This window comes from Notamacropus eugenii, chromosome 7, assembly GCF_028372415.1.
Source record: "Notamacropus eugenii isolate mMacEug1 chromosome 7, mMacEug1.pri_v2, whole genome shotgun sequence".
NCBI lineage: Eukaryota > Metazoa > Chordata > Mammalia > Diprotodontia > Macropodidae > Notamacropus > Notamacropus eugenii.
In genome coordinates, this window is record NC_092878.1 from 76766324 (window position 1) to 76793917 (window position 27594).

Here is a 27594-nt window from a genome sequence, read left to right on the forward strand (position 1 = left end):
GTAATAAATACAAATGAGAAAATAATTTTTAGAAATTATATGTTTACATAAACTTAGATATGGTTATGAAGTGTGCATAGGATGGGAAATTTATTTAGAGGACTAGAAGACACAAAACTAAAAAATCCTCTAATGCAATGTTGGATTAACAGGTAATATTGGAGTCTGTGTTCTGCACTCACTAAAACTGTTTGGGTCTCACTTTTCTTAATCTGTAAAACTAGGGCATTACACTTCATGATTACTTTACAGTTCTTTGCAGTTCTAACTTCTTATAAGGATAGGGACAAGACCTATGATTTCACTGGTACAGGGAACTCTAAGGCAAGGAGTTCCTGCAGGTGGACTTTATGTCTGCAATTTATAGCCTTAGAAGTTGCCTAAACACAGTGCTTCTTAAACTTTTTCCACTCCCAACACCTTTAGCATAGAGAAATTCAAAGACTGCCTGAAGTCACCCAACCAGTATGAGAAGTAGAACATAAATCCAGTCCTTCTCAGTTACGAGGCCACATCTCTTTTCACTATTCCATGCTACCCCTGCTGTTTATGATTTAGGGTATTTATAAAGACCCTTATAACTTTCTTATTTTGTATACATTATATTTATATATTACATATTTAGTATAGAATCTATGCTAAACTTTCCAAAAGAAAGGGTTTCAGCTATCAACACGAGGAACAACAATAAAAAGAACATTGGATAGGACATATAATTGGTTCATCTAATTTAGAATTCTGTCTTAGTGACAAGAAGGTTCTGTCTTGGATCTAGTTTTCTGGTTCAGTAGATCCATGATCATCAATTATAGTCTTCCTCTAAATTTTAAAATTCCCTTCCCTTTAAATCTTTAAAAAACTTGTTGGTAATGACCTATGTAGCCCCTTTGGAAGCCAGGGAAACTATTTTTGTAACTCTGATTTTTAAAAATAATACAAGTTTAGTAAATAGGGTACATATAAGAAAATGGGAAAGAATGGAAAAAGTTTGATAGAACAGACAGTAGTTTTAATTAGTAACCAGCACATTAAAGAAATTCTATTCCATAAAGGAGACTTAGAACAAGGTAATTAATACAAGCTTTGATAATTAAGAACCAAATAAAATCTTAATTCAATGAAGCAGTTATTTGTTACTTGAATAGATAAGAATCGTGGAAGATAAGAGTTTGAAGGGAAAAATGATTACTTACATAAAAGTACTATTTAAGCATATTAAAGTTTCTAGTTCTTACTAAGATGTTATACAAGCCTACTGAATAATTCATTTTCTCCATAATTTGAATGTGATTATTTTGTAGTAACTTTTTCAGTAAGAATTAATGTTTAAAAACTATGTTTCATAGTCTTTACTTGGAGAAAGAGGATACCAACCTACTCCAAGTACAACTAAAATTTCCTTTTAAATGAGCAATGTTTATAAACTATGAGATGAGCTTTTGTTCTTCTGTAAAATATACACAGAATATTAATATCATGAATGTTATTCATGAATGTACACTGAGGTTCAGAGAAGGTGAGTGAGTAATTCAAGGTCAAACAACTAGTAGTGACTTATGGGATTTGAGACCAGGACTTCACTCAAAATCTAATGTTCCTTTTTATCATGACTAAATGAGGCAGAGGCCAATGTTCTTGAAGGGGAACCACAAAAGAACATAACATAAGAAAGATAAGGCTACATACTGGAGTGGAATCCTGTAAGTAGGCCTCTGAGGCTCACTAGAAATTGTTACATGGCAGCTTTACCATTTAGTTGAAGAAAATAGTCTCCAATTTTGACCGTAAAGTTTCTCATAAACACTGCAACAACCACTGATGAGGGCTTTAAAATATGAAATGAAAATGTAAAACTTAAAAATAAAAATGAGGACTTCCATATTTCAAATGGCTATAAAAATTTAATCAGCAATATGAAATTCAATTTTGGGGAAAAAACAAAATAACACTGATGTGGCTGAATGGAAAAAAAAGACACTTTGAGTACCTTAATATGTTTTACACCACAACTGACAAGTTTATTTGGTTGATACAAGTCCCAAGAAATATCAAATATCTGTAAATAAACAAGAATTTCAGTTAAACTCATCTTTTAATAACATTTTCAGCCTCATATTAAATATGATCAAAAGCCAAAATCCTACCAGTCTTAATATTATGGTACCAATTAAAAACACATGATTCCAGCTTCAAAATTTTGAATTACTGTGATACATACAAATTATCTATTACAATAGACCTGTGATTCTATTGACACAGAAGAGTATTAAGGAGACTGGCATCTTATCTCCAATTTAGAGTCTTAGAAAAATATCTAGGGCACTCAGAGATGAACTGTCTTAAGCAGGGTTCGACAGTCACTATGGATTAAAAGGACTTGAACCTATGTCTTCCTGACTTTGAGGTCAGCTCTTCATCCACAACATTACTCTTTTAACACATTATTCATATAAATTTTATGAAAGAATAAAAGGAAATGAAATTTTTACAATATATATTCCTCATCTCTTCCTAAAAAACCCATAAATCTCTAAATAAAGTATCCATTAAAGAAAAATAGTTTAAACAAAACAAGTATCACATAGACAATACACAGGACTAGAGAGAAATAACTTTCTTGGAAAACAGTGACTTCCTGGGTTTCAGGTGCTTATCAGTGATGAACCTGAATCCATCTCTCTATCTACCCTACTACACTGCCTCAAGTGATTATGCAATATTCACTTATGCAGGTATACCAGAGATTTTTTTTTATGGTCATAATATCTGTTTTGATTCAGTCTTATTTTTTTTGTGTTTTTTATTTTATTTTTACTTTTCAACATTCATTTCCACAAAATTTTGAGTTCCAAATTTTCTTCCCATCTCTCCCCTCCTCCCACCTCAAAACACCTTGCATTCTTATTACCCCTTTCCCCAATCTGCCCTCCCTTCTGTCATACCCCTCCCTTCCCTTATCTCCATCTTCTCTCTTTTCTTGTAGGGCAAGATAGATTTCTATACCCCATTACCTGTATTTCGTATTTCCCAGTTGTATTCAAAAATGATTCTCAACATCAGTTCCTAAAACTCTGAGTTCCAACTTCTCATCCTCCCGCCCTCCCGACCCATCCCCAATCAGACAGCAAGCAATTCTATATAGGCTATACATATGTGTAGTTTTGCAAAAGACTTCCATGATAGTCATGTTGTGTAAGACTAATCATATTTCCCTCCATCCTATCCTTCCTCCTATTTATTCTCTTCTCTCTTTTGACCTTGTCCTTCACCAAAAATGTTTACTTCTACTTACCCCCTCCTCCCATTTGCCCTCCCTTCTATCATCCCCCCACCCCACTTATCCCCTTCTCCCCTACTTTCCTGTAGTGTAAGATAGATTTTCATACCAAATTGAATGTGCATGTTATTCCCTTCCTAAGTCTAATGTGATGAGAGTAAGCTTCACCTTTCTCCCCCTCACCTCCCCCCTTTTCCCCTCCACTGAAAAAGCTTGTTCTTGCCTCTTTTATGAGATAATTTGTCCCATTCCATTTCTCCCTTTCTCCTCCCAATATATTCCTCTCTCACCCCTTAATTTTATTTTTTTGATATCATCCCAACCTATTCAACTCACTCTGTGCTGTGTGTGTTTGTGTGTGTGTGTGTGAGTGTAATCCCTCCAACTACCCAAATACTGAGAAAAGTCTCAAGAGTTTCAAATATTATCTTTCCATGTAGAAATGTAAACAGTTCAACTTCAGTAAGTCCCTTACGATTTTTCTTTCCTATTTACTTTTTCATGCTTCTCTTGATTCTTGTGTTTAAAAGTCAAATTTTATATTCAGCTCTGGTCTTTTCATTAAAAATGCTTGAAAGTCCTCTATTTCATTGAATGAACATTTTTCCCCTGAAATACTAATCCTAGTTTCTTTGACTTCTGGAATATCACATTCCAAACCCTCCGATCCCTTAATGTAGAAGCTGCTAGATCTTGTGTTATCCTGATTGTATTTCCACAATATTCAAATTGTTTCTTTCTAGCTGCTTGCAATATTTTCTCCTTGACATGGGAACTTTGAAATTTGGCCACAATATTCCAGGAGTTTCTCTTTTCAGGTCTCTTTCAGGAGGTGATTGGTGGATTCTTTCAATATTTATTTTACCCTCTGCTTCTAGAATATCAGGGCAGTTTTCCTTGACAATTTCATGAAAGATGATGTCTAGGCTCTTTTTTTGGTCATGGCTTTCAGGTAGTCCCACAATTTTTTTTTCTCATGCTTTTTTTAAAAATTTATTTATTTGACATTCATTTTAACAAAATTTTGGGTTCCAAATTTTCTCCCCTTTTGTCCCCTCCCCCCGAAACAACGAGCATTCTAATTGCCCCTATCACCAATCTGCTCTCTCTTCTATCATCCCTCTCTGCCCTTGTCTCCATCTTCTCTTTTGTCCTGTAGGGCCAGATAACTTGCTATACCCCTTTACCTGTATTTCTTATTTCCTAGTGACAAGAACATTATCGACAGTTGTTCCTAACACTTTGAGTTCCAACTTCTTTACCTCCCTCCCTCCCCACCCTTCCCTTTGGAAGGCAAGCAATTCAATATAGGCCAAATCTGTGTAGTTTTGCAAATGACTTCCATAATAGTTGTGTTGTATAAGACTGACTATATTTCCCTCCATCCTATCCTGTCCCCCATTACTTCTATTCTCTTTTGATCCTGTCCCTCCCCATGAGTGTCGACCTCAAATTGCTCCCTCCTCTCCATGCCCTCCCTTCCATCATCCCCCCCACCCTGCTTATCCCCTTATCCCCCACTTTCCTGTATTGTAAGATAGGTTTTCATACCAAAATAAGCGTGCATTTCATTCCTTCCTTTAGTGGAATGTGATGAGAGTAAACTTCATGTTTTTCTCTCACCTCCCCTCTTTATCCCTCCACTAATAAGTCTTTTGCCTGCCTCTTTTATGAGAGATAATTTGCCCCATTCCATTTCTCCCTTTCTCCTCCCAATATATTTCTCTCACTGCTTGATTTCATTTTTTTAAGATATGATCCCATCCTCTTCAATTCACTCTGTCTCTATATGAGTGTGTGTGTGTGTGCATGTGTGCGTGTGTAATCCCACCCAGTACCCAGATACTGAAAAGTTTCAAGAGTTACAAATATTGTCTTTCCATGTAGGAATGTAAACAGTTCAACTTTAGTAAGTCCTTTATGACTTCTCTTTGCTGTTCACCTTTTCATGCTTCTCTTCATTCTTGTGTTTGAAAGTCAAATTTTCTTTTCAGCTCTGGTCTTTTCATCAAGAATGCTTGAAAGCCCTCTATTTCATTGAAAGACCATTTTTTCCCCCTGAAGTACTATACTCAGTTTTGCTGGGTAGGTGATTCTTGGTTTTAGTCCTAGTTCCTTTGACTTCTGGAATATCCTATTCCATGCCCTTCGATCCCTTAATGTAGAAGCTGCCAGATCTTATGTTATCCTGATTGTATTTCCATAATACTTGAATTGTTTCTTTCTAGCTGCTTGCAATATTTTCTCCCTGACCTGGGAACTCTGGAATTTGGCCACAATGTTCCTAGGAGTTTCTCTTTTTGGATCTCTTTCAGGTGGTGTTCTGTGGATTCCTTGAATATTTATTTTGCCCTCTGGTTCTAGAATCTCAGGGCAGTTTTCCTTGATAATTTCATGAAGGATGATGTCTAGGCTCTTTTTTTGATCATGGCTTTCAGGTAGTCCCATAATTTTTAAATTGTCTCTCCTGGATCTATTTTCCAGGTCAGTTGTTTTTCCAATGAGATGTTTCACATTATCTTCCATTTTTTCATTCTTTTGGTTTTGTTTAGTGATTTCTTGGTTTCTCATAAAGTCATTAGCCTCCATCTGTTCCATTCTAATTTTGAAAGAACTATTTTCTTCAGTGAGCTTTTGAATCTCCTTTTCCATTTGGCTAATTCTGCTTTTGAAAGCATTCTTCTCCTCATTGGCTTTTTCAACCTCTTTTGCCAATTGAGTTAGCCTGTTTTTCAAGGTGTTATTTTCTTTCTTTCTTTCTTTCTTTTTTTTTTGGTTATATTTCTTTTTTTTCTTTTTTTTTATTATTTTTTAATGTTTAACAATCACTGCCATACAATTGAGATTTTATCCCCCCCACACCTACCCCCCTCCCTCCCCACAACTGCATACAATTCTGTATAGGTTCTACATACACTTTCCTATTGAGTATATTTTCACTATAGTCATGCTATGTAGTCAAACGAAAATAAATGGAAGAAATCATATAACAAATCAAAACATGATACACAAAAACTTACACATACACAAACATGATCTGCTACATTTTGTGAATGACTTCCATATTTCTTTCTCTGAGTGTGGAATGCATTTTGCCTTGAGAACCACCTTTGGGATTTTTTTTTTTTTTATAAGAAGTTTTTGCGTTATTACGAAATTCCAAGTCTACCAGAAAAAACTCTCACACACTGTGGTCGTTGCTGTGCACAAAGTTCTCCTGGTTCTGCTCCTTTCACTCAGCATCAGCTCATATAAGTCCTTCCAGGCCTCTCTGAAGTCTTCTTGTTCATCATTTCTTATGGCACAATAGTACTCCATTACATTCATATACCATAATTTATTCAGCCATTCCCCAATTGATGGACATCCCCTTGACTTCCAGCTTTTGGCAACTACATAGAGTGCTGCTATAAATATTTTTGTACATGTGGGACCCTTTCCCATTTTTATGATCTCTTGGGGATATAGTCCTAGCAGCGATATTGCTGGGTCAAAGGGTATGCATATTTTTGTAGCCCTTTGGGCATAGTTCCAAATTGCTCTCCAGAATGGTTGGAGAATGGTTGGATGCACTCACAGCTCCACCATCAATGAATTAGTGTTCCAACTCTCCCACATCCTCTCCAGCATTTATCATTTTCTTGTTCTGTCATGTTTGCCAATCTTATAGGTGTGATGTGGTACCTCAGAGTTGTTTTGATTTGCATCTCTCTAATCAATAGTGATTTAGAGCATTTTTTCATATGATTATAGATAGCTTTAATTTCTTCCTCTGAAAATTGCCTGTTCATATCCTTTGACCATTTATCAATTGGGGAAAGGTGTTATTTTCTTCAGCATTTTTTGGGGTCTCCTTTAGCAGGGTGCTGACCTGCTGTTCATGCTTTGACTGCATATCTCTCATTTCTCTTCCCAGCTTTTCTTCCACCTCTCTAAGTTGATTTTCAAAATCCTTTTTGAGCTTTTCCATGGCCTGAGCCCACAGAATATTTAGTCTGGATGTTTGGGATACAGAGGTCTTGACTTCTATGTCTTTGCCTGATGGTAAGCATTGTTTTTCCTCATCAGAAGGGAAGGGAGGAGATGCCTGTTCACCAAGAAAGTAACCTTCTATAGTCTTATTTCTTTTCCCTTTTCTGGGCATTTTCCCAGCCAGTGACTTGACCTCTGAATATTCTCCTCACACCCACCTCACCTCCTGATCCTCCCAGCCAGAGCTTGGGGTCTGAGATTCAAATGCTGCTTCCCAGCCTCATGGTTTCCGCAGGGGCGGGGCTGCTATTCAGTGTGAGATTAAGTTCAGGTACTCAGGTCAGGGCAGGGCCACCTCTCGAGCTCAGTTCCCTCAGGGGGTTTATGCAGAGACCTTCAACAATGGATCCAGGCACCTGCCTTCTTGGGGAGCCCTGGTCTGCCGCTGTGTCAGCTATTGCCTCCCGAGGGGGCCTGAGTTATGGGGGCACCCCACTCCCCTCTCGACCTGCCAGGAAGACCCTCTCACTGACCCTCGTCACCCATGGGTGGAGGGACCCGCGCAGCCGCTGGAGATCCCGTCCCTGAAGCCCACTCAGATCTGCTCCTCTCCGTGCCACGGCCACGGCAGGGCTGGGCTGGGCTCCGCATCCACAGCGCAACGGACCTTTTGCGAGAGGTTTGCAGGTCCCTCTGGAACAGAAATCTCCTTTACTCCACTGTGCTGTGGCCTTTACTACTCCAGAATTCGCCGTGAGTTCCTTTTTACTGATGTTCTATGGGTTGTGGGTTCGGAGCTACGTGTACATGCGTCTTTCTACTCCGCCATCTTGGCTCCGCCCCCCAAGTCCCACACTTTTTAAATTGTCTCTCCTGGATCTATTTTCCAGGTCAGTTGTTTTTCCAGTGAGATATTTCATATTGCCTTCTAGTTTTTTCATTCTTTTGGTTTTGTTTTGTAATTTTTTGGTTTCTCAAAGTCATTAGGTTCCATCTGCTCCATTCTAATTTTTAAAGAACTATTGTCTTCAATGAGCTTTTGAACCTCCTTTTCCATTTGGCTAATTCTACTTTTTAAAGCAGTCTTCTCCTCATTGGCTTTTTGGATCTCTTCTGCCATCTGGGTTAGCCTATTTTTAAAGGTGTTATTTTCTTCAGCATTTTTTTGAGTCTCCTTTAGCAAGCTGTTGACTTGCTTTTTATGATTTTGTTGCATTGCTCTCATTTCTCTTGCCAATTTTTCCTCCACCTCTCTTAATTGATTTTCAAAATCCTTTTTGAGCTCTTCCATGACCTGGAATCACTGCATATTTATTTTGGAGGTTTTGGATGCAAAAGCCTTCACTTTTAGGTCTTCCTCTGATGGTATGCATTGTTCTGTCTCATCAGAAAGGATGGAAGAAAATACCTGTTCACTAAGAAAGTAGCCTTCTATAGTCTTATTTTTTCCCTTTTTTGGGCACTTTCCCAGCCAGTTACTTGACTTTTGAATTCTTTGTCAAGAGGAGGGTATACTCTGGGGACCTGTAAGTTCTCAGTTCCTCCAAGGTGGCACAATCAAGGGAGAGGAGTTTATTCCTCTCCTGGCCTGTGCTCTGGTTTGGAAGAAACCACAAGCACTACTCTGCTCTGCCCAGGACTTTGGTGTTTGTGGGTTGAGCAACCTGGGTACTTCAGCTACTGCCGGGGATTCTGCCCCCTGAGGCTTGCTCAGTCCTGTTCCTACTGGTGCTGCACAGTCAAGGCTGGGCTGCACTCCACTCTGCACATGGTGTGTGAAACTTTTCCTGTTAGCCTTCCAGGCTGTCTTGGGCTGGAAATCTCTTTCATTCTGTCGTTTTGCGGCTTCTCCTGTTCTAGAATTGTTTAAAGTCATTTTTTTACAGGCATTTTATGGACTATGCAGAGGGAGCTTCTACAGGTCCATCTTTCTACTCTGCCATCTTGGCCCAGAGAGCTTTTTAAAAAAATGTTAAAACCCCTGTATAATATTTTCAAGACTCAACAAATGAACCAGTGAAACCACTGACATGGTAAAATTTAATATCACAAAATTCAATATGAAAATTAAACACATTTGTAGGTTTATTACTATAGTTTATATTATATAAAATTCTTTATTACTTTCATTGAATATTAAATTATATATTATGTAAAATATATTTTAAATATTTGATTATGAAGAAAAAGTTGTACAGCATTTAACAAAGAAAGAACCTTTAAAATGGTTTACGTGGCTAATTTCATACCACTTGAGAACCTAAGGTTATGCACTATATTATTTGACGAAGGCTCAGAGAAGAAAAACTGAAGTGGCTATGTAAAAAAATTCTAATATCTGTTTAAAGTTAATGTGCTTTTCCTCTAAAATTTCATAAAATATATCCATTTTGAAGTGCACTAAATTCATTCCATTAATCTCTCTGGTATCAATGCCCACTGAAATCAATCAATATAAGGTTTTCCCTAATATATCTGTTTCAAAATTTTTTTTTGCATTTGCTCTAAAATTGGAGTTCTACTTAGAGTTGCTACTCATGACAACAATGCAACAAAGAATAAAACTCAAAGTCCCACCAAATCAGGAATTCCAATGGAAAATACTTACTCTGTCTGTATGCCCAGGAGCCATAGATAACATTTTTCCTTTTCTCCAATCCCAAACACATATTGCATTTTTTGAATCCAGTCCAACAGATACCAAGCGCTGTCCATTTTCAGTGAGTTAAAAAGGAAAATGAATAAATCAAGTAAAAGAAATACATAGATGGCAAACATTCTACATGATTTTTTTTGGTCCAAAGAAATTACTTTGACTCTGAATGAATTGGATGAATATTATAATTACAACTACTATTAATATTAATATAATATTTATTATGTGCCAGGCACTGTGCTTTACAATTATCTCATTTGATCCTTACAACAACCCTCAGAGGTAGGTTGTTATTATTATCCCCATTTTACAGTTAAGGAAAATAAAGCACACAGAGGTTAAGTGACTTGCATAAGGTCCTACTAAGTGTTAGATATCACATCTGAATCAGATCTTCCTCACTCTAAGCTCATATGCTCCATCTACTATACCACCTAGCTTTCTCAACTACATTTTTTAAATAAATAGTCAAATAGATTCATAGATATTTTAGAAAATAGTCTTTATTTCATATTGTGAAATATCATTTGGGAAAAATTAATATATATTAGTTTTTTAAATTACTAATAATAGAAATTTTAACACAATAATGAAAATACACATATTTGAGGAAAGTTTCAATAGTGCCAACTCTCAATCATCTATGGAGGGATTTTTTTTTGGCAGGCAATAGGGGTTGAGCGAGTTGTTCAGGGTCACACAGCTAGTAAGTATCTGAGGCTGCATTTGAACTCAGATTCTCCTGACTCCAGGGCCATGTCCCACTTAGATGCCCCCTAAATGGATTTTTAAGTTTTCTTTTTAGCCATTTGTTTCAACCTTCTTTCCCACCAAACCTAAGAGAAAGATGCTAACAAATAACATATCAATAACATTTGAGATCCATAAGTTTATACTCTTGCAGTCTAGTCAATGAAGAGTAAAATGGGAAAAAATGCTGCTTCTTTCTCAGTAATAATCACTGTGAATTTTCAGTCCAGATCCTTGCTACCTTTCCCAAACCCTTTCCCAAAATATGTTGTTTCCTCCATTAAAGTAAGTTCATGAAGACAGGGACTTTTGTATGTCTAGCACCAGTCACATAATAACCTTTTTCATTCATTCACCTTCTTCAAAAGAAACAGCAAAAGATACTTCAAGTTTGTTATAATAAAACTTTAAATTTAACAAATTTTCTGTTGTATTTCATACAATCCACATTTCTAAAATATCACCCTTAAAGTCTTTAGACTAGAACTGTTACAATGTTTTCCAATACAACCCTTATTATAAATACATTATGGAATTTCACTCATTCATTTTCTATTTACTGAAATAAAGTAAATTATTTCTTTTTTAAATGTAGAGATCAAATCCTGATAATTCAATTCAAATTCGATTTCTTTGGCCAAAATATTTGGTTAGGTGTCTACTAAAACTAAATTGAATTATTATCAACTCCACCTTCTCAAATGGAAAAATGACTTTTTTTGGTATAGGCAGGCCCTGCCTGATTCTATTGTCTAAAACTAGGGTTAGGACCCTTGCTTTGCTGGAATCATATGGCCTTGTCTTTTCTTCAGAGCCAGGTTGCCTGGAAGCCATATTGGACTGCTACAGATGGGGATGAGGTGTGATGGCAAGCAGAGTAGGATCTTTAGCCATTTTTATTTTAGTATAATCAAGTGCCTCTGATTGAATCTTGCCTTTATCAACCAAGAGTCTTTACTAGGAGTAAAGTACAGAAACAAGAGTTTCTTTAACTATAAATAGTGTATGTATTTATATTGTTAATTATTTTAATGTGATTAAAAATCTTCCCCACCCATTAATGGGCCTGCCCATTAAGGGGAGTTTGATAAGGGAAGATTTGTAGGAAGGCCCACCTTTTGTTAAGTTTTTAATGAGGCACTGGTTCTCAAGGGTTGTGATGCCTTCTGTCTCTAAAAAAGAATGTATAAATACTCTGATGCTGAGGTTTTACTTTGGGGCTTACTGACCAGAAGTGTTTTGTTTGGCCAGATGAGACTCCGGGAAGCTATTAAGGAGCACCCTGGTTTTGAAAACTCAAATGTTGGTGCTGCCCTCTCTGGTAACTATATACGTATGGTCAGGCAGTTATCTGTAGATCAGTGATGTATGTCAGACAGTTGGAAGCCTGTCTGTTGATTTTGGTTTCTCTGTATTTTCTCTGATGTTCAGGGTGCTGACTTTTTCCCCTTAACTAAGTGAATGATACATGTGCTTGATTAAAGTGATTATTGACCCCTTAAAAGTTGCTTTCCTTTTAGAAATGCTGATCTAAGAACCTGTGATAGCAGGCCCTCCTTGTGTATGTCAGTGTCCCTGCTGATACATGAAGCCACTAGGTTGTCTGTCACTGAACTGGGTGTTTATCTCCTGCCTCAAAATTAAATGAGTTTAATGCGTTACCCTGTACACTTAACTCCATTCTAGTCCTGTCTCCTGCTTTCAGATGGGGCTGCATTTTATTTTGACTGCTACGTAACCTAGCTTATCCTCACTCTGCTCTTCTGCAGGATTTTGGTAGGTGGTCTTTTTGTACACACCTAGAATGGATGGAAATTGTAGGTGATTGCCATTGGTTTTCTTTATCATTGTTTCTTCTGCTACATTTCCAGAGTTTCATTGGAGTGTTAATGTGGAAACTGGGCTCCATTAGTTCCTACCATGCCATCATCTTCCCACAGTCTTTCAACTTCATTCAGAAATAACTTTTAAAAAAACCACACACACAGAGCTAATTTTCAGCTTCATACTATGGGACCAATTCTAATCCTGCCTTACTCTGACTTGCTGATTTGCTGACCCTGGAGAAGTCAAAAAGTAAACTCTAGGCTTCAGTTTTCATTGCTAACTTCATCTTACATAGACATTACCTTTTCGGAACCCATATGGGCCCTTACAACTTAAAATCACAGACTCAGATGGAAAGAACCTTAAAGATCATATAGCTTGATCCTCTAGTTTTACTGATAAGAAAACTCATGTACAGAGATTAGAAGTGTTTTGCCAAAACATTCCTAAATGGAATGGGTTCTGTGAATGCGGATGAGTTCTCATCTAGGCTCCTCCAAACAGATCTGGAAAATGCACCAGTCCAAATTCTGATAGGGAAATCACAGTGAATTCTTTGTTCAGCTCAGGTTGGCATAAGGAGACAGACAGGTCTGCAGACACTGAGGACTGGGCCAAGATAGGAACGCACCACTCCAGCATCAAGGGAGAGACTGTACACCAGACATAGAAGAAATGCCAGACCTCTTTTGAGTTGGCAAAAAATGTAAATCTAGAGGGTGCCCATAATTTGGGGAATGAACAAACAAGTTACAGTGTATACATGTAACTGAATAGTACTGTTTTGTAAAAAATAAAAAGGGGATAACTTCAGAGAAATCTAGTAAATTTTTTATGACCTCATGGTCAGTAAAATGAAAATAACAATTTTAGTCAATGACAAGATGGTAAAGGCAAACAACTTTGAAAGAATTAGGAATTATGATTAGTGTAATGACCAACTACAATTCCCAAAGATTATTGATGAAACATGCTATCCACCTCCAACAGGACAACAGTCAAAATGAAACATATATTTTTTTGGACATGGCCAATGTAGAAATTTGTTCTGACACACTATGTGTGTTTCTACTGTGTTTTTCCTTTTTTCTCTAAGTACAGTTTATGGTAAAAGATTTTTACTGATTGAAAAAAACATATATATGTTAAACATAATTCACATAGATAGTAAGATACAGAATCTTAATCTGAATTTATGTTTTCCAATTTATTAGGAGGTAGCATAGGGTAATTCACTATTCCCCTTTGAGTACAGTCACATTTCTACCACATGCTTACTAGGGGTTTAGTGAAACAACCTTCATAAGATCACAAAATTGCTTGTTGCAAGGAATCTCAATGTTTAAGTAGTCCAGAAGTTCTTGACCTAATTTGTGTCTTCCACCCCTTCATGATTCTGATAAAGCCTATGGGTCACGTTTTGGAATAATTTTTAAACGTGCAAGATAAAATAATGGATTTCTGTTAGTTTAGTATTTTCAAAGAAATGGCATGTATAGGAACCTATTTTTGGAATACTTAGTACTTCATGGCTAATTTTAAAGCAGGAATAATAAATTACAAAAAGTAAATTAAGGAGCTAAAGACGATTTTAAGAGTAGGGTTTATCATTAGCATACACTTTTAAAATAATAATATTTGCAGCATAATCATGGCTAGAAAAATGAAAGTTTGTCAGCAATTGTCTTTTAAAATCTGAGAAACTAAAATATTTCACTTAAATAAACATAAATTAAGTACCTACAAATGTGCCAGGCACTGTGCTAAAACTCTGTCAAAACTTTTTTTGTTCTTCCTTGGTTCCTCGCTGATGGGTTGTAGCTAACATTTTAGGGGCAGACATTTAATCAGTGGTGATTTTACTCTTATTTTAGTAAAGCTGCATATTAAATCAAACAGCTCCCCCATTCTGAGATATCTATCTACACAGAAGTAACCAAAAAAAGCTCATCCTAGAGCATCCATTCTATACTTTTCATGAAAAAAAAACAACTAAATTCAATTGCCTTTTGAAATACTAAAAAAACTACAATCAGTATAGTTCAACTTGTGAAAAACTAATTTTTAAACTTTTTTCCATTTACTCTACATCTATTATATGTTATCTGGCAATCGTTATCCATTACATTTTTATTGCTAATGACCACACAATATTCTACTAGTGCATAATCAGTATGACTCTGAAAGTAAATTATTTAGCTGTCAAGAACAAATCAGTTTTGTTCAACTAAATAAAAAGTTTTTAGAGATCTACTTACTTGGAATGTTCAACTATTATGTTTTAATAAACAAACAAAAGTTTTTCAATTACTTCCTAACTGTTTCTAAGAACTAAGACATGTAACATCCTTATAGTACATATTTTTAAAATATCATCTAGAAAAAAGACCACATACTTGTCCATCCAAGTCGAATGATAAGCAAGCTATACCATGCGTATGGATATCCTTAAGCACTGATATAGTTTGCACCGTGTATGAGTCCCAAACACAGATATATGGTTCTTTCCCAACTTGTCCAGTAGCCACCAACACTCGTTCAGGATGCAATGCAAGGCTGTCAAAAAAAAAAATTAACACTTTTAAATAATTGCCTGTAGATATTTAGTCTGCATCATGTTTAAAATTATTTTAATTTAAAAGAAATTTTATAGAAATGTATTAGTCACAATTTTAACACATTTAATAAAATTCTGCTTAAGTATTCATAAGACATCAATAATTTTACCAGGCTATTTATCATCCACTAAAATCCTAGTCTGAGGCCTAACTGCAGGATGGAAGTAAGCAGATGTTCTTTAAAGTTACATCAACAAGATCAAACTCTAGCAGATCCCATTAAACTAGGAAGTTTTCAAGTACTAGCTTGCTAATAGACTATACATGTCTGTTACCTAATAAGTGACTTAACTAACTTTTAAATGGTTCATCCAGATTGTCTGCAGAGTGATATATTTTTGAAACAATCATTCTCTCTATTAAACTGTAGAAGAACTGCAAGCTGTACTAGTGGAAGTAATACCCATACCTACAAAATTTTAAATACTTGGAAGTATTGGATCATTCTTTTAGTAATAAATTCAGTGAATAAATAAGTTTTAGTAATAAATTTCAGTAATAAATTCAGACCTCAAATATGCATTTGGCATTCTGATACCATCAGTGTGCGTCTTTCCTCCTACAGATCACATATCATGCATTCCTGCCCCTCCCATTCAACTCTTCCCCATATCCTCCTGTAATAAGTTCACTATAAGAAGTACATCCAAAGTACTAAAAGCTTTCATCTTGAGAATGATAATGGAACATAAGAACTGTCCATCAGTGATTCTTCATTCTCACATGACCAGTCCATCTTCTTTTCAATTCATATTTTTCTTTCATTACATCTTTTATTCCAGTTCTCCTTCAATAATTCTTTTTATACAACTTGTTGCAAACTACTCACACCCTCCACAAGTCTCTCCATTTCCCTCCAAGTGATAATTATTTTCAATAGTTTATAGATTATAGCGTTCCTCAACTTGCATTCATACAACAATGATAATGGAATATTGTTATTTTAAAAAAATGGGCCTCCCTCTTTTCCCTGGCCAGGAATTGTATGGTCATGAAAGAATGATGTGATTTTCCAACCCTGACATTCTCCCCTAAAAGGCAGCTAGATGGTACAAGGCATAGAGTACTGGGCCTGGAGTCAGAAGTTGTTGTTCAGTCATTTCATTGGTGTCTGACTCTGTGACCCCATTTGGGGCTTTCTTGGCAAAGATACAGGAGGGGTTTGCTATTTCCTTTTCCAGTAGATTAAGACAAACAAAGGTTAAGTGACTTGCCCAGGGTCACACAGTTAGGGTCTGAAGTTAGATTTGAACTCAGGTCTTCCTGACCCCAGGCATGGTACACTATCCGCTGTGATATCTAGTTGCCCCTAGGAGTCAGGAAGACCTGAATTCAAATCCCCAGACACTATCTGCATGAGCCTGAAGAAGTAATTTAACCTCTGCCTCAGTTTCTCAACTGTAAAATGGGGATAACAGCACCTACCTCTCAAGTTATTGTGAAGATCAGAGATAATAGTTGTAAAGTGTTTAAAACAGCGACTGGCACACAACAGATGCCTAACAAATGCTTGTTTCCTTTCTATTCATTTCTGAACCCAACTCATTCATTTGTCATGTCTATTCAAGGTAAAAATATCCTGATGGACAGGTAACTGATGAAGTTATTGTCAATGGTCCGAAAATACAAACTCTGGAGAAAGCCTAATTCAGATGTCAGAAGGAATTAGCAAAGCAGCTCCCTTTCCTAACTGATTTACAAGGATTTTCTACTCTTCCTCACTCCATTTTCTCTTATAGCACCAAATTTCAGCATCTCAAAAGAGCTCTCAATAACAAGAGAAACTCTCATCTATGCAGACTGTTGTAGTTTACAAAGTACTTTCTTCAGAACAAACCTATAAGGTGAGTGGAGTAGATGTTGTTATACCCATTCCAAGAGGCTAAGGAAATAAGGTGAGAGGTGAAGCAATTAATTCAAGTACCACCTATCAACAAATTCAATTTAATTCAGCTAAGTTTTACCAACTGCTTAGTATTTGTAGGGAAAGCTAGGCGATATAGTAGATAGAGTGCCAGGCCTAGAATTACAAAGGCTCATCTTCCTGAGTTCAAATCTGGCCTTAAAGACAATTACTAGCCGTGCTACCCAGGGCAAGTCACTTGCTCAAACTTGCAAGATTTGCCTTATTTCCCTCATCTGCAAAATGAACTGGAGAAGGAAATGGCAAATCACCCCAGTATCATTGCCCCAAAAACCCTAAAAAGGGTCACAAAGAGCTGGACAACTAAACAACAATACTGTGTAAGGATCTACCATAAGTCTTTGCTATGAAAGTCACTTTGATAAGGACACATTTCTGTGTTCTATTCCTCACTTGAATCTAATGACTGGAAGACTGAACAACATCATTTCTATCATTCTATTTTTTCAAGGAATCTTATATAATTTTGACATATTCACAGTGCCACCTTGTTGAAAGAAGGCATTAAGATCATGTTTTGCTCAAAGGAGTAAGTTTTTTTTAAAAGTGGTAAGCACAATGGGATCTTGTATTTACTAAATCTGTTAGTCAACTGCATGATTCTAAAAATGTATTCTTAAAATTATAATATTTGCAAAAGCCTGTCTGATTTCTTCTCATAACTTCATCAAGGATACACTTGATGTGCAAGATCACACAAAACTTTTCTACAGTTGGATAAGTAGGCACATGGGCTGATAACTATTTTTGTTTTCTTGGTGTCCTTTTAAGGGTAATAAGGTCCAAAACATTTTCCATGTCTTGATATCCTCCTCTTGTTCAGACATACTGAACACTAACTCCTCAGTGCCCTCAATACAGAGTACCCTCCAGCATAGTCTTCCTCTGCTTTGGTTCAGAGAAGAGTCCAAGTCGAAGATACTGGAGTCCTCCAGCTACTCTTTTTCTGTGCATAACACTGTTGTTTGCAGTAACTGCTAAGCCTTCTAAATGAGAGACATCATCACTCAAAGTTTGGCCTCCACAAATGAGGAAGATCTAAAATGATGAAGGAAACCTATTGTTTAGGCTGTGATATTCAATTGGATAAACAACTCGCAGAGTGGTTCAGTTATATTTGGGAATCTACTATAAGTGAAAAATGAATGAGGCTTAGAATTCAATAGGATGGAAACAACAGGCTGAAGGCACAGTGTTTTTTATGGGCTTCATGCTTTCCCCTGAAAGACATTTTTTTTCCTTTTAAAAACAACAGTAATTTTTCTAAACACATTGCTGCCCTGAGACACTGCTGTCCTACCTAATGACTATCTCTTCTTTGCCACTATCTCAGCAAAGCCTTAGCAACCACACTTCATGTTTTCCTTCTCTCCCTAGTCTCCAGCCTTCTCCTCCTTGACAGATGTTCACAGGTAGATATGTCCCTTCTTCTCAATTCTGGAACCATAAATATCATGATCAAATCAATTCTGCCACTGTACCTGCCATTCTACTCCCCAATGACCCACTCAGCTAACTAGGTAACTTTTAGGACCAAGTACCCATGCCTGGTCACCCCTCCCCACTGTGTGATTCTTCCCTAGTGAGAATGCAAGCTCCTTAAGACAAAGACTGTCTTCATTTTTGTCTTTGTATGTCCACAGTTTAGCACAGTGCTAATGTTGAATAAGTACTTTTGGGGATTCCTTCTTTAAATGATTTTTAATGGATGTAAGTCATAAAATACTATCTCTGAAGAACTAAAGTTATGAGGATCACCCAGAGGACAACAGAGAATAGTGGACAAGAGAAAACTGTAACAGTGCACAATAAATTTAGTTCAACTCCCTTATTTTACATATGGGGAAATTGCACACCAGGAATATTAAATGACTTGCCCAAAGTCACCCAAGTAGTAGGTGACTGAGTTAGCATTTGAACTGGAATTCTCTGTTACCAAATCCATTTTTCTTCCTTCCTGTACTACCCTCTCTTGTGCAGAAGCAATAAAAGATGCCTGGAGAGAAGTACACGAAGGTGGTGAGTCAAGTAGCAAGATCAAAAGTTTGATGTTATCAGCACAATGTCATCTACAAACAGGATCATCTCAAGGAGTTTACCATCTACAGGGAATCCCACTTTCATTTGGAATCTATGTTGGGAATCCCCCACACGACTGGCAGATAACCTCTGCTGAGCACATATCTCCCTCTCTTATGCCATGCTTAATATTGATAGTCAGAGAGTTGAATAAAGTTCTATGTTGTTTTTTTCAAGAAATCTTAGATGACTTTCACATATGCATAGGACACACCTTGTTGAAGGAGTGGCTTCGTGATGGCATTTTGCTCTTTCAAATCAAATTTTGTTTTTGCAGTTAATAAGCACAATGAGAATCTTTATTCAGTCACTTGGATGACTAGAAAAATGAATCTGCTGTAGAATATCACTTGTGAGAGCCTGCTGCTCCTTTCTCATCCTTTCATAAAGCATGCCCTCAAAATAAATACATAGGTGTGTGTGTATACACACATGCACACATTTGTGTATTTGTGTGTATATACACATAAATACACACATATATTATATATATATGTATATATACCCAGAGCCTGCCTGTTCCTTTCTCATACTTTCATAAAACACGCTCTCAACATAGATATGTATACACTTGTTTGTGCTTATATGTGTTTTGTCACTCAATAGAAACAAATTCTTAAGGGCAGGGACTGCTTCATTTTTGTCACTGTATCCCCAGTACCTAACATAGTACCTGATATCTCGTAAGCCTGCTAATTGACTGAGCATATATTATAGATAGAGATACACATATACACAAGTTTTATACATATATATATATATGCACATATATATATGAGAGAGAGAGGATGTGCTCATGAAAGTTTTATAAAGCTAAGAAAATCAGTCACATTTTTTGATAATAAAAAAAGTTCAAAATTTTTTCCTAAGCCTACAGTATTCTCCCTTTTTTCAGAGAGAATCCATTTCTCAATGCCCTCAAAATTCTGTCACCTCCATTAGAAACCATTTTCACTCTGTGCTAGGTTTTGTCCAACTTCTCCTCTCAACTCCATTTTCTATAGAGCTGTGGAACTGTTATGCTAGAATCATATCTGTTCGCTTCCCTGTCATCAATGAAGAAAAGTTTATTAGAAAACACACATTATCTTTTACATTTGTCATCTGTTGTCTTTCTAGTTTAATACTTAAATGGTCTTGGTATAATCTGCTTCACTGAGTTTTTAGCCAAGCTTTCTAGAAACTTATTTTCTCCCTCGATTGGTCCACACTATTTTGATACAATACTGCTCATAATTTTCCATCATCTTCCTCTTTTAGATTTTGCAAAAGCAGATTTACAAATCTATGGAATCATTAGCTAACAAGAAGGAAATTCTGTGCTAAGGTGATTTCTAGGCTCTTTTGGTCCCTTCATTATGGCAACTGATTTATATCAGTTAAATTTCCTTAGAAAGTGGTGTTAGTCTGGGTTAATTTGTTTTCTTTTATCCATTTTCCATTTTTTCAGTTTCAATACAATTGGCTGTGATATCTTCCAATTTTTATTCTTTTTTGATGTCGTATTGATTGAGATTCTTTCTTCAACAAGTCAGTGATAAACACACAGATGATTCAGAAATAACCCCTAACTCTATAATTAGTAATTTACTCCCTGCTAAAATATAATCAATTTCATTTTTGTGACAATAATTTCTACTTGTTACATCTGGTGTCTTCCAATATTATATTCATATTCTAAACTATAGTACACTAAACTCTTATTTGAGAAAGTATCCATTATTTTTTCAAAGAAAGCATTCATGACATAAAGGTGTGGAGGTTCAGTATTAGTCTACAAGATTTTTACCTTTCTCATTTCTTACTCTGAAATCATGATTTTTGATATATTTTCTGCTATCTTACCCTATGCCCACTTTTACACTGAAGTAACTGAATATTAAAGTATAAGATGGTTTAATTTGGAGGGGCATCATGGACAGTAGAACCACCACACTTGGAGCCTGACATCAGAGTCCTGGATATGTTTTAGAGAGGAAGTAGAAATGGCTCTAAAGAGAACAAAAACAGCGGGATTAGATCAAATGTACGTAAAAAAAAAACCTCTGGTTGTAAGCGGCATAACTGTGAGCATTTAACTGAAGTAAATTCACAAGGTATCATAAGGGAAGAAATCAAATATGTGCACATCTCAAAGATTAACACTGAAAAAGTGACCAAGAAAACATCAATAATTATCAAATTCTATTCCTACTTTCCCATCTGTATACAGTTTTAATGAGAATTACTTAGCAGACAATTAAGAGTATCCTCAATGAAAGTATTTATAGGAAACAAGTAGGTTTTTACAAGTGATATTCCACAGTAGACCACATATTTTACTAACACATAAACGACAAAAAGATCTAGAGAATATATGATTTCAGTGTAATAATAAGAATCACACTATTATAGATCTAAAACTGAAAAGAACCTTGGAAGTCATCTAGTTCAAACCTATTGTTAATTTTTTTTTAAATTGACTTGGTAGAGCAAAGCATCATCTTAAAGGTTCCCTTTCAAAAGGATTTCCCCCATAAATGTAGCAAAAATTATTCAAGATTCAAATAACCCTCTGACCATAAATATCAAGCGAAGCATAAAACAGGGAGAAGTATGCTCACCAAAGTTGTTCACCACAGTCATGGAGAAGATGCAGATCAGAAATGAAGAAGGATTTATGGATGACAAAACCTTCTAGATGCTTCTATTTGTGGATGACATAATGCTGGTTGCATCAAGCCTCAGAACACTGCAGAACCTCCTGAAAGAGATATATAACTAGTTAAAAGGCATTTGCTGTAATCCTTCACACAGGAAAAAAAAACAAATGCATGAAATACATCTATATCTCACATTATAAAAAGTAGTTTTTTGTAGTTGTATGTATACAACTGAATCAGAAAGTTCATCTGAACAATGAGTTGGTTTCAGAATTGAAAAAGTGGAGAAGAGTAGGCTGGGCTACCTTTGGGAAATAATAAAGTTCCTTGAAATGACATCAAACTTCTCCCAGAAATACAAGTCCAGATTGTTAATGTTAATATTCTATTATTATTGTGGTGTGAATACAAGTCATACTGGCCTAAGAAAGCCTCTCTTTAAGTAATTAAAAATGAATATCACATTGGGGGTGAGTGGGACAGGTTTAGTGAAGACTTCTCAGATTGTAGTTCTTCTCCCAGGGGTGAGGTAAGACTGAGAGGCTCAAGGTTACTATATTTTTAGAACAGAATAATTCCATATAAGGATATAAAACTGTGTAGTACATTAGGGTCTCAATGATTGGATAAAGTTTACCTAATTCTTCAATGTCTTCATTTCAAGAGGGATTGGTTAGATTTCGTGTCTAGAATGTAAGATCATATTCTCAGCTAATGAGAATAATGGTCAATGGGGGGGGGGGGGGGGGACTTGCGTTAAGAGTCTATATAAATCACTGCCTTTTCTTTATCTTCGGCTTTCCTACTCCAGGTGAACTGCTGTAGGACTGTCCAGATTCTCGAGAATCTAGTAAATCTCTTTTCTGTCATCACTTTGAGAGGCCTCTGAGTAATTGATTTATGTAGGGACCTGAGCCATCCCACACAGGGGCAATCAAGAGGCACATGGTAAAAGTGAGCATTCTATAAAAATAAGGAACTTCAAAGAAGAATCAATTAATAATGCAAGCAATAAATATTTATTAAGCGCCACATACAGAGTTAGGAGCTAGGGACAGAATACAATAATGAAACAATCCTTATTCATAAGTAGCTTATGTTCTAAAAGGGAAGACAAGCACATATATAATCATATAAAGATTAAATGCAAATAAGACTTAAAGACAAGTTCATTTGAGAGGGAGGACACTAACCAACGAGAAATAAGAAAAAGCTTCATGTAGATTTTACCTGAACCACACATTGACAGAAGAGCAAACATTCCCTTGTAACCATGACTAAAAAAGGAAAGAAAAATACTGTCCTCTGACATTGCCACCACTCTAGTGCAGATCCTTATCACCTTATCATAGCTAGAATACTGCAATAGCCTGCTGGTGGATCTGCCTACCTCAAGACATCTTTCCCCACTCCAATCCATCTTCCCTTTAGCCACTAATGTGATTTTCCTTGAGCACAGGTCCAATCATGTCACACACAGACACACACAGACAGACACACACACACACCCACCCATAATAGGATCAAATACAAAATGCCTTTGGCATTTAAAGCCCTTTGTAACCTAGCCCTCTTCTTTATTTCTTATATGTTCCTCCTTTACACGTACTCCGTGACCTAGTGACACTGGCCTCCTGGCTGTTCCATGAACAAGACACTCCATCTCTGAGTTCTGGGAATTTTCTCTGAGTGTTCCCCATGCCTGGAATGCTCTTGCTCTTCACCCCCACCTACTGACTTCCCTGGTTTTAAGCCCCAACTAAAATCCAATCTTCTACAGGAAGCCTTCTTTAACCCCCATCAATTTCAATGCCTACCTTCTCTTGTTTACTATTTATCTTGCACATAGCTTGTTTGTATATATTAGTTTGCTTGTTATCCTCCCCAACAGACTGTTAGCTCCTTGAGAGCAGGGATTATCTTTTGCTTTTTTTGTATCCCCAGTGCTTATTAGCACATTAGGCACTTAGCAAATGTTTACTGACTGCCTCTATGTTGACTGACTGATACTTGACAGTACATGCAATAATCCATACCCATGGTCTCCCACCTCTGAAAAAAGGGAAGGAAATACATTTTCTAAACTGTTTTCAGTGACCAGCTTCATTCATTATTATCATACCTTGGTTACTTTTTTGGGGGGCAGGTAGGTAGTACAGTGGATAGAGCTCCAGTGCAGGAAATCAGGAGGACCTGAGTTCAAATCTCACTTCAGACACTTGACACTCACTAGCTGTGTGACCTTGGCCAAGTCATTTAACCCTAACTGCCTTATCCTGGGTCATCTCCAGTCATCCTGATGAATATCTGGTCACTGGATTCAGACGGCTCTGCAGAAGAAGTGAGGCTGGTGACCTGCACAGCCCTCCCTCATTCAAAACAAAGTCAAGTGCAAGTCATGTCATTATTTCTCTGATGGCATGTTCTTCTTTGGCAACAAAGGACGAACACACACCTTGGTCACTTTTTAAATTGTCTTTTCCATTTACTTTATTATTGTATGTTGTGCCCCTGACTCTGAAGACTTCACTCTGTCAATTCATATAATCCTCATAAGTCTGAATTTTTCATATTCATCATATTTCATTACATTCAAGCACCAAAATGTCTTTAGTCATTTCCCATGCTTCTATGAATGTCTTTAGTATGGAACCTCTGTTTCTGTCTTTGCTCCTGGGCTACAAACTTGGCAACCTAAGTCTATGAGTATGGACTTTCTAATCATTTTTTTAGAATTACAAATTGCTTTTCAGAATAGTTAAGATTGAGTTACAATTCCAACAGCTGGATATATTAACTTATTCAATTCAATGGATATCTACTTTATCTTCTATGGTCCCCAGTCTTTATTTAAGATTTTCATAACTAACTTTAATTTTGAAAGATACCTCCAAATTCCATTTTAAGTAGCTTCACTTAAAAAAGTAACACAACTTAGACTTAGTCCAGTAAATAGTTAGCCACAGTCAGGATAACACACAATTTAGCTGCTATCACTTTAAAGGAGTGGAGAGCTTATAACATATTTCAGAAGGCAAAGGATACATAGGCTTACAGCCAAGAATAACCTACTCAGCAAAAATTAGTATAATGCTACAGGGAAAAAAAAACTGAACTGTTATGAAATGAAGGACTTCCAAACATTCCTAATGGAAAGATCAGAATTGTAAAGAAACTTTGAGGTTCAAATACAGCAGTTAAGAGGAAAAACATAAAAAGGTAAACACAAACAATCCTAAGGGACTAACCAAGAATAAACAGCTCTACTATAAGGAGATAATACGTGTGTCCCCTCTGAACCCTATCATCATCAGAAGTCACAGAGGGAGTCTAATTAGCAGGCCTCAAAGTAGTTATATTATATGTTGATGATCTTAATAGAAGACTGGAAAGAGAGGGGAAAAGGTATATAGTGGGTGTAGGGAGGAGAGTGAGGGAAAGGAAGGTTGGGGGAAATTTCTCACATACTTAGGGTTTACAAGTAGACATCTATACAAACAGGGAGGAGGTGGGGGAGTAGCTGACACTTGAACTTCATTCTCATCTGAACTGGTCAAAGAAGAAAAGAAAACACAGTTGGGTACAGAAATACATTTCACTAAATTGGGAAACTGTAGGTAAAGGGGCAAAGCAGGAATTAGGAAGGTAGATTAAGGAATTTAGGGAAGGATTAGTCCTAAGTGAAATAAAAGATGTACAAAAATACTTGTAACTTTTGTTGAGGTGTGAAAGAATGGGAATATGAGGGAATGGTGGAGAAAGGCTAAACAAATTATGGTATATAAATGTGATAGAATACTATAAGTAACGGTCAAGGGGAAGGTTTCAGAGAAACTTGGGAAGACTTGTATGAACTAATGCACAGAAAACAGAACCTAAAGAACAAATATAGTACAGATAAACAATTTAGAAAGAATGAGAAATTCTGATCAGCATAATGACCAAAAATGATTCCAGAGGACTAATACATTCTACTCATCTCTTGATGAACAAATAAGTGACTCAATTTGCAAAAAAGACATTATTTTTAGACCTAGTCAATGCAAAAATTTATTTTGCTTCACTAAGCACGTTTTTAACAAAGGCTTTACTTTTCTTTTATTCTCAATTGGGGGGACTGGGGTAAGAGGAAGAGAAGTCAGATTTTTGCTGATCATAAAAAATATAATTTAATAAAAGGTACATTCCAGTTTCTCACAGGCTCTCTTCCCACCCTACTTCAGTTTACATGTCCTATCCTAATTCATCTAATTCTCAATTCTATTCTCTAGCTCACAGGTTGGCTTATTTCCTTACCTGTTTCTTAGTTCTTTCCATATCCCTCACAAGGCTAAATTGTTTGGAGTACGAATCTAAATTCCCTCTACAATACCAAATCTGAACAACCTCTATCATCTTTTTTTATTTCATTGAATTAGTAACTCAATCTCCCCTCTCTCTTACTACTGCGCCTCACTCTTAGAAATACTAAATATGGAAGAAAACAGCTTCAAATGGAAGCAGTGTCATGTGGTGGGAATCATTTGGTGTGTCATAAGGAATGGTCCTATTCCCCTGCCTTCATCATGATCATTCACCACGATCATTCACCACTCTTATATTGAAGTTGTCCTACTTCTTCTATATCCCACCCCCACTTCACTCCCCTCACAGAGTCCTAACCAATCTTTAGATATGCATACTTTCACTTTCCTAAGGTGGAATATAGCCCTTGGAGGTACATCAATTTCTCAAAGGTTATCTCCTGGTATACAATCTCCTTACACAAAGCCTGTGTAAGGGATATATGCTAGAGGCATATATGTATATATGTATGTGTTTGTGTGTATGTGTATCTATATATATATAGATATATACACACACACACACAAAGGGTATGTACATGTGTGTGCATATGTATATATGTGTGTGTATATATAATTAAATACGTATGCATATACCTACTACTTTTGCATAATTCCTTTCTCTGATGTTTTGAGATTTCAACTACTCTGCCATTTTAGGGATCATATAATACTAAACACTGATTTTTATTAGTACAGTTAATTCTCAATTATTAAAAAAACTGATTATGAAGTTTATAAATTACTTTGATTCTCCAGGAATCTCTTCCCCTCTTAGTAAAGACAAATATTTACCTGCTTGTTAATACTTCTAAAAAGGGAATAAAAAATAACAATGCCCAACCTACTTGATAAGTTTTAGTTTAAGAAGGGAAAAAACAATTGTAATACAGATAACTGAATTTAACAAGTTTATGGTTAACAATAATTGAATGTGATCATGTTCATTTCATTCTTATCAAGGAAGATTAAGTGAACTATATACCAAATAAGTTTAATAAACCTGAGAAAATGACATTTTTCTACTTCTGAAGCTGAATACTAAAATGAATCAAATTTAATGTCATTTTTTGAAATTCAGAAAATGAAATCAAAGATTGAAGAAAAATACTGAAATTACTGATACTGAGTTCATATTAGTCCCTGATTATGATTTTTTATTCTTATTATGCAATTTATTTTCTGCACACAAATTATGTTTTTGGACTGCTTGATTGTTTAACAGTTCTCTGTATTATTCAAAGATGCAATAAAGTACGTGGAAATGTATTATTACAATGAAAAGTTAAAAAAGACTAACTCAAACAACCAATATTGATGTGTTTAAAATAACATTAATAAGTGATGATGTCATTTTGCTCCATTTTTCTCAATTTATTCATTCTATTCAACAAGAAATACATCTATTCATTTTAAAACCTGTTAGCACTCTAGAGGTTTTCACCCTGATATGCTGCAAAGCAATCTGTTGTTTCTGAAGACACATTACATGAATCTTACAAAACG

The 27594-nt window shown here is 36.1% G+C and overlaps 1 protein-coding gene across 9 annotated transcripts in view; it reads right to left on the reverse strand.

Moving 5' to 3' along the window:
• Positions 1-27594, reverse strand: part of EML5 (EMAP like 5) — a 211038-nt gene that overhangs the window by 178057 nt on the left and 5387 nt on the right. For 7 of the 9 annotated variants that reach the window (XR_011970740.1, XM_072625209.1, XM_072625212.1 and 4 more), the window contains exons 2-4: positions 14879-15038; positions 9858-9956; positions 1988-2056 (exon numbers count right to left, since the gene is read on the reverse strand). Coding sequence is in view for 8 of the 9 variants with exons in the window: in XM_072625209.1 (XP_072481310.1) it covers positions 1988-2056; positions 9858-9956; positions 14879-15038 (328 nt within the window). In the remaining variant the exon portion in view is untranslated. Of the gene's footprint in view, positions 1-1987; positions 2057-9857; positions 9957-14878; positions 15039-21706; positions 21847-27594 lie in introns of all 9 variants that reach the window. The other 2 variants (XM_072625214.1, XM_072625213.1) reach the window with 2 other exon arrangements.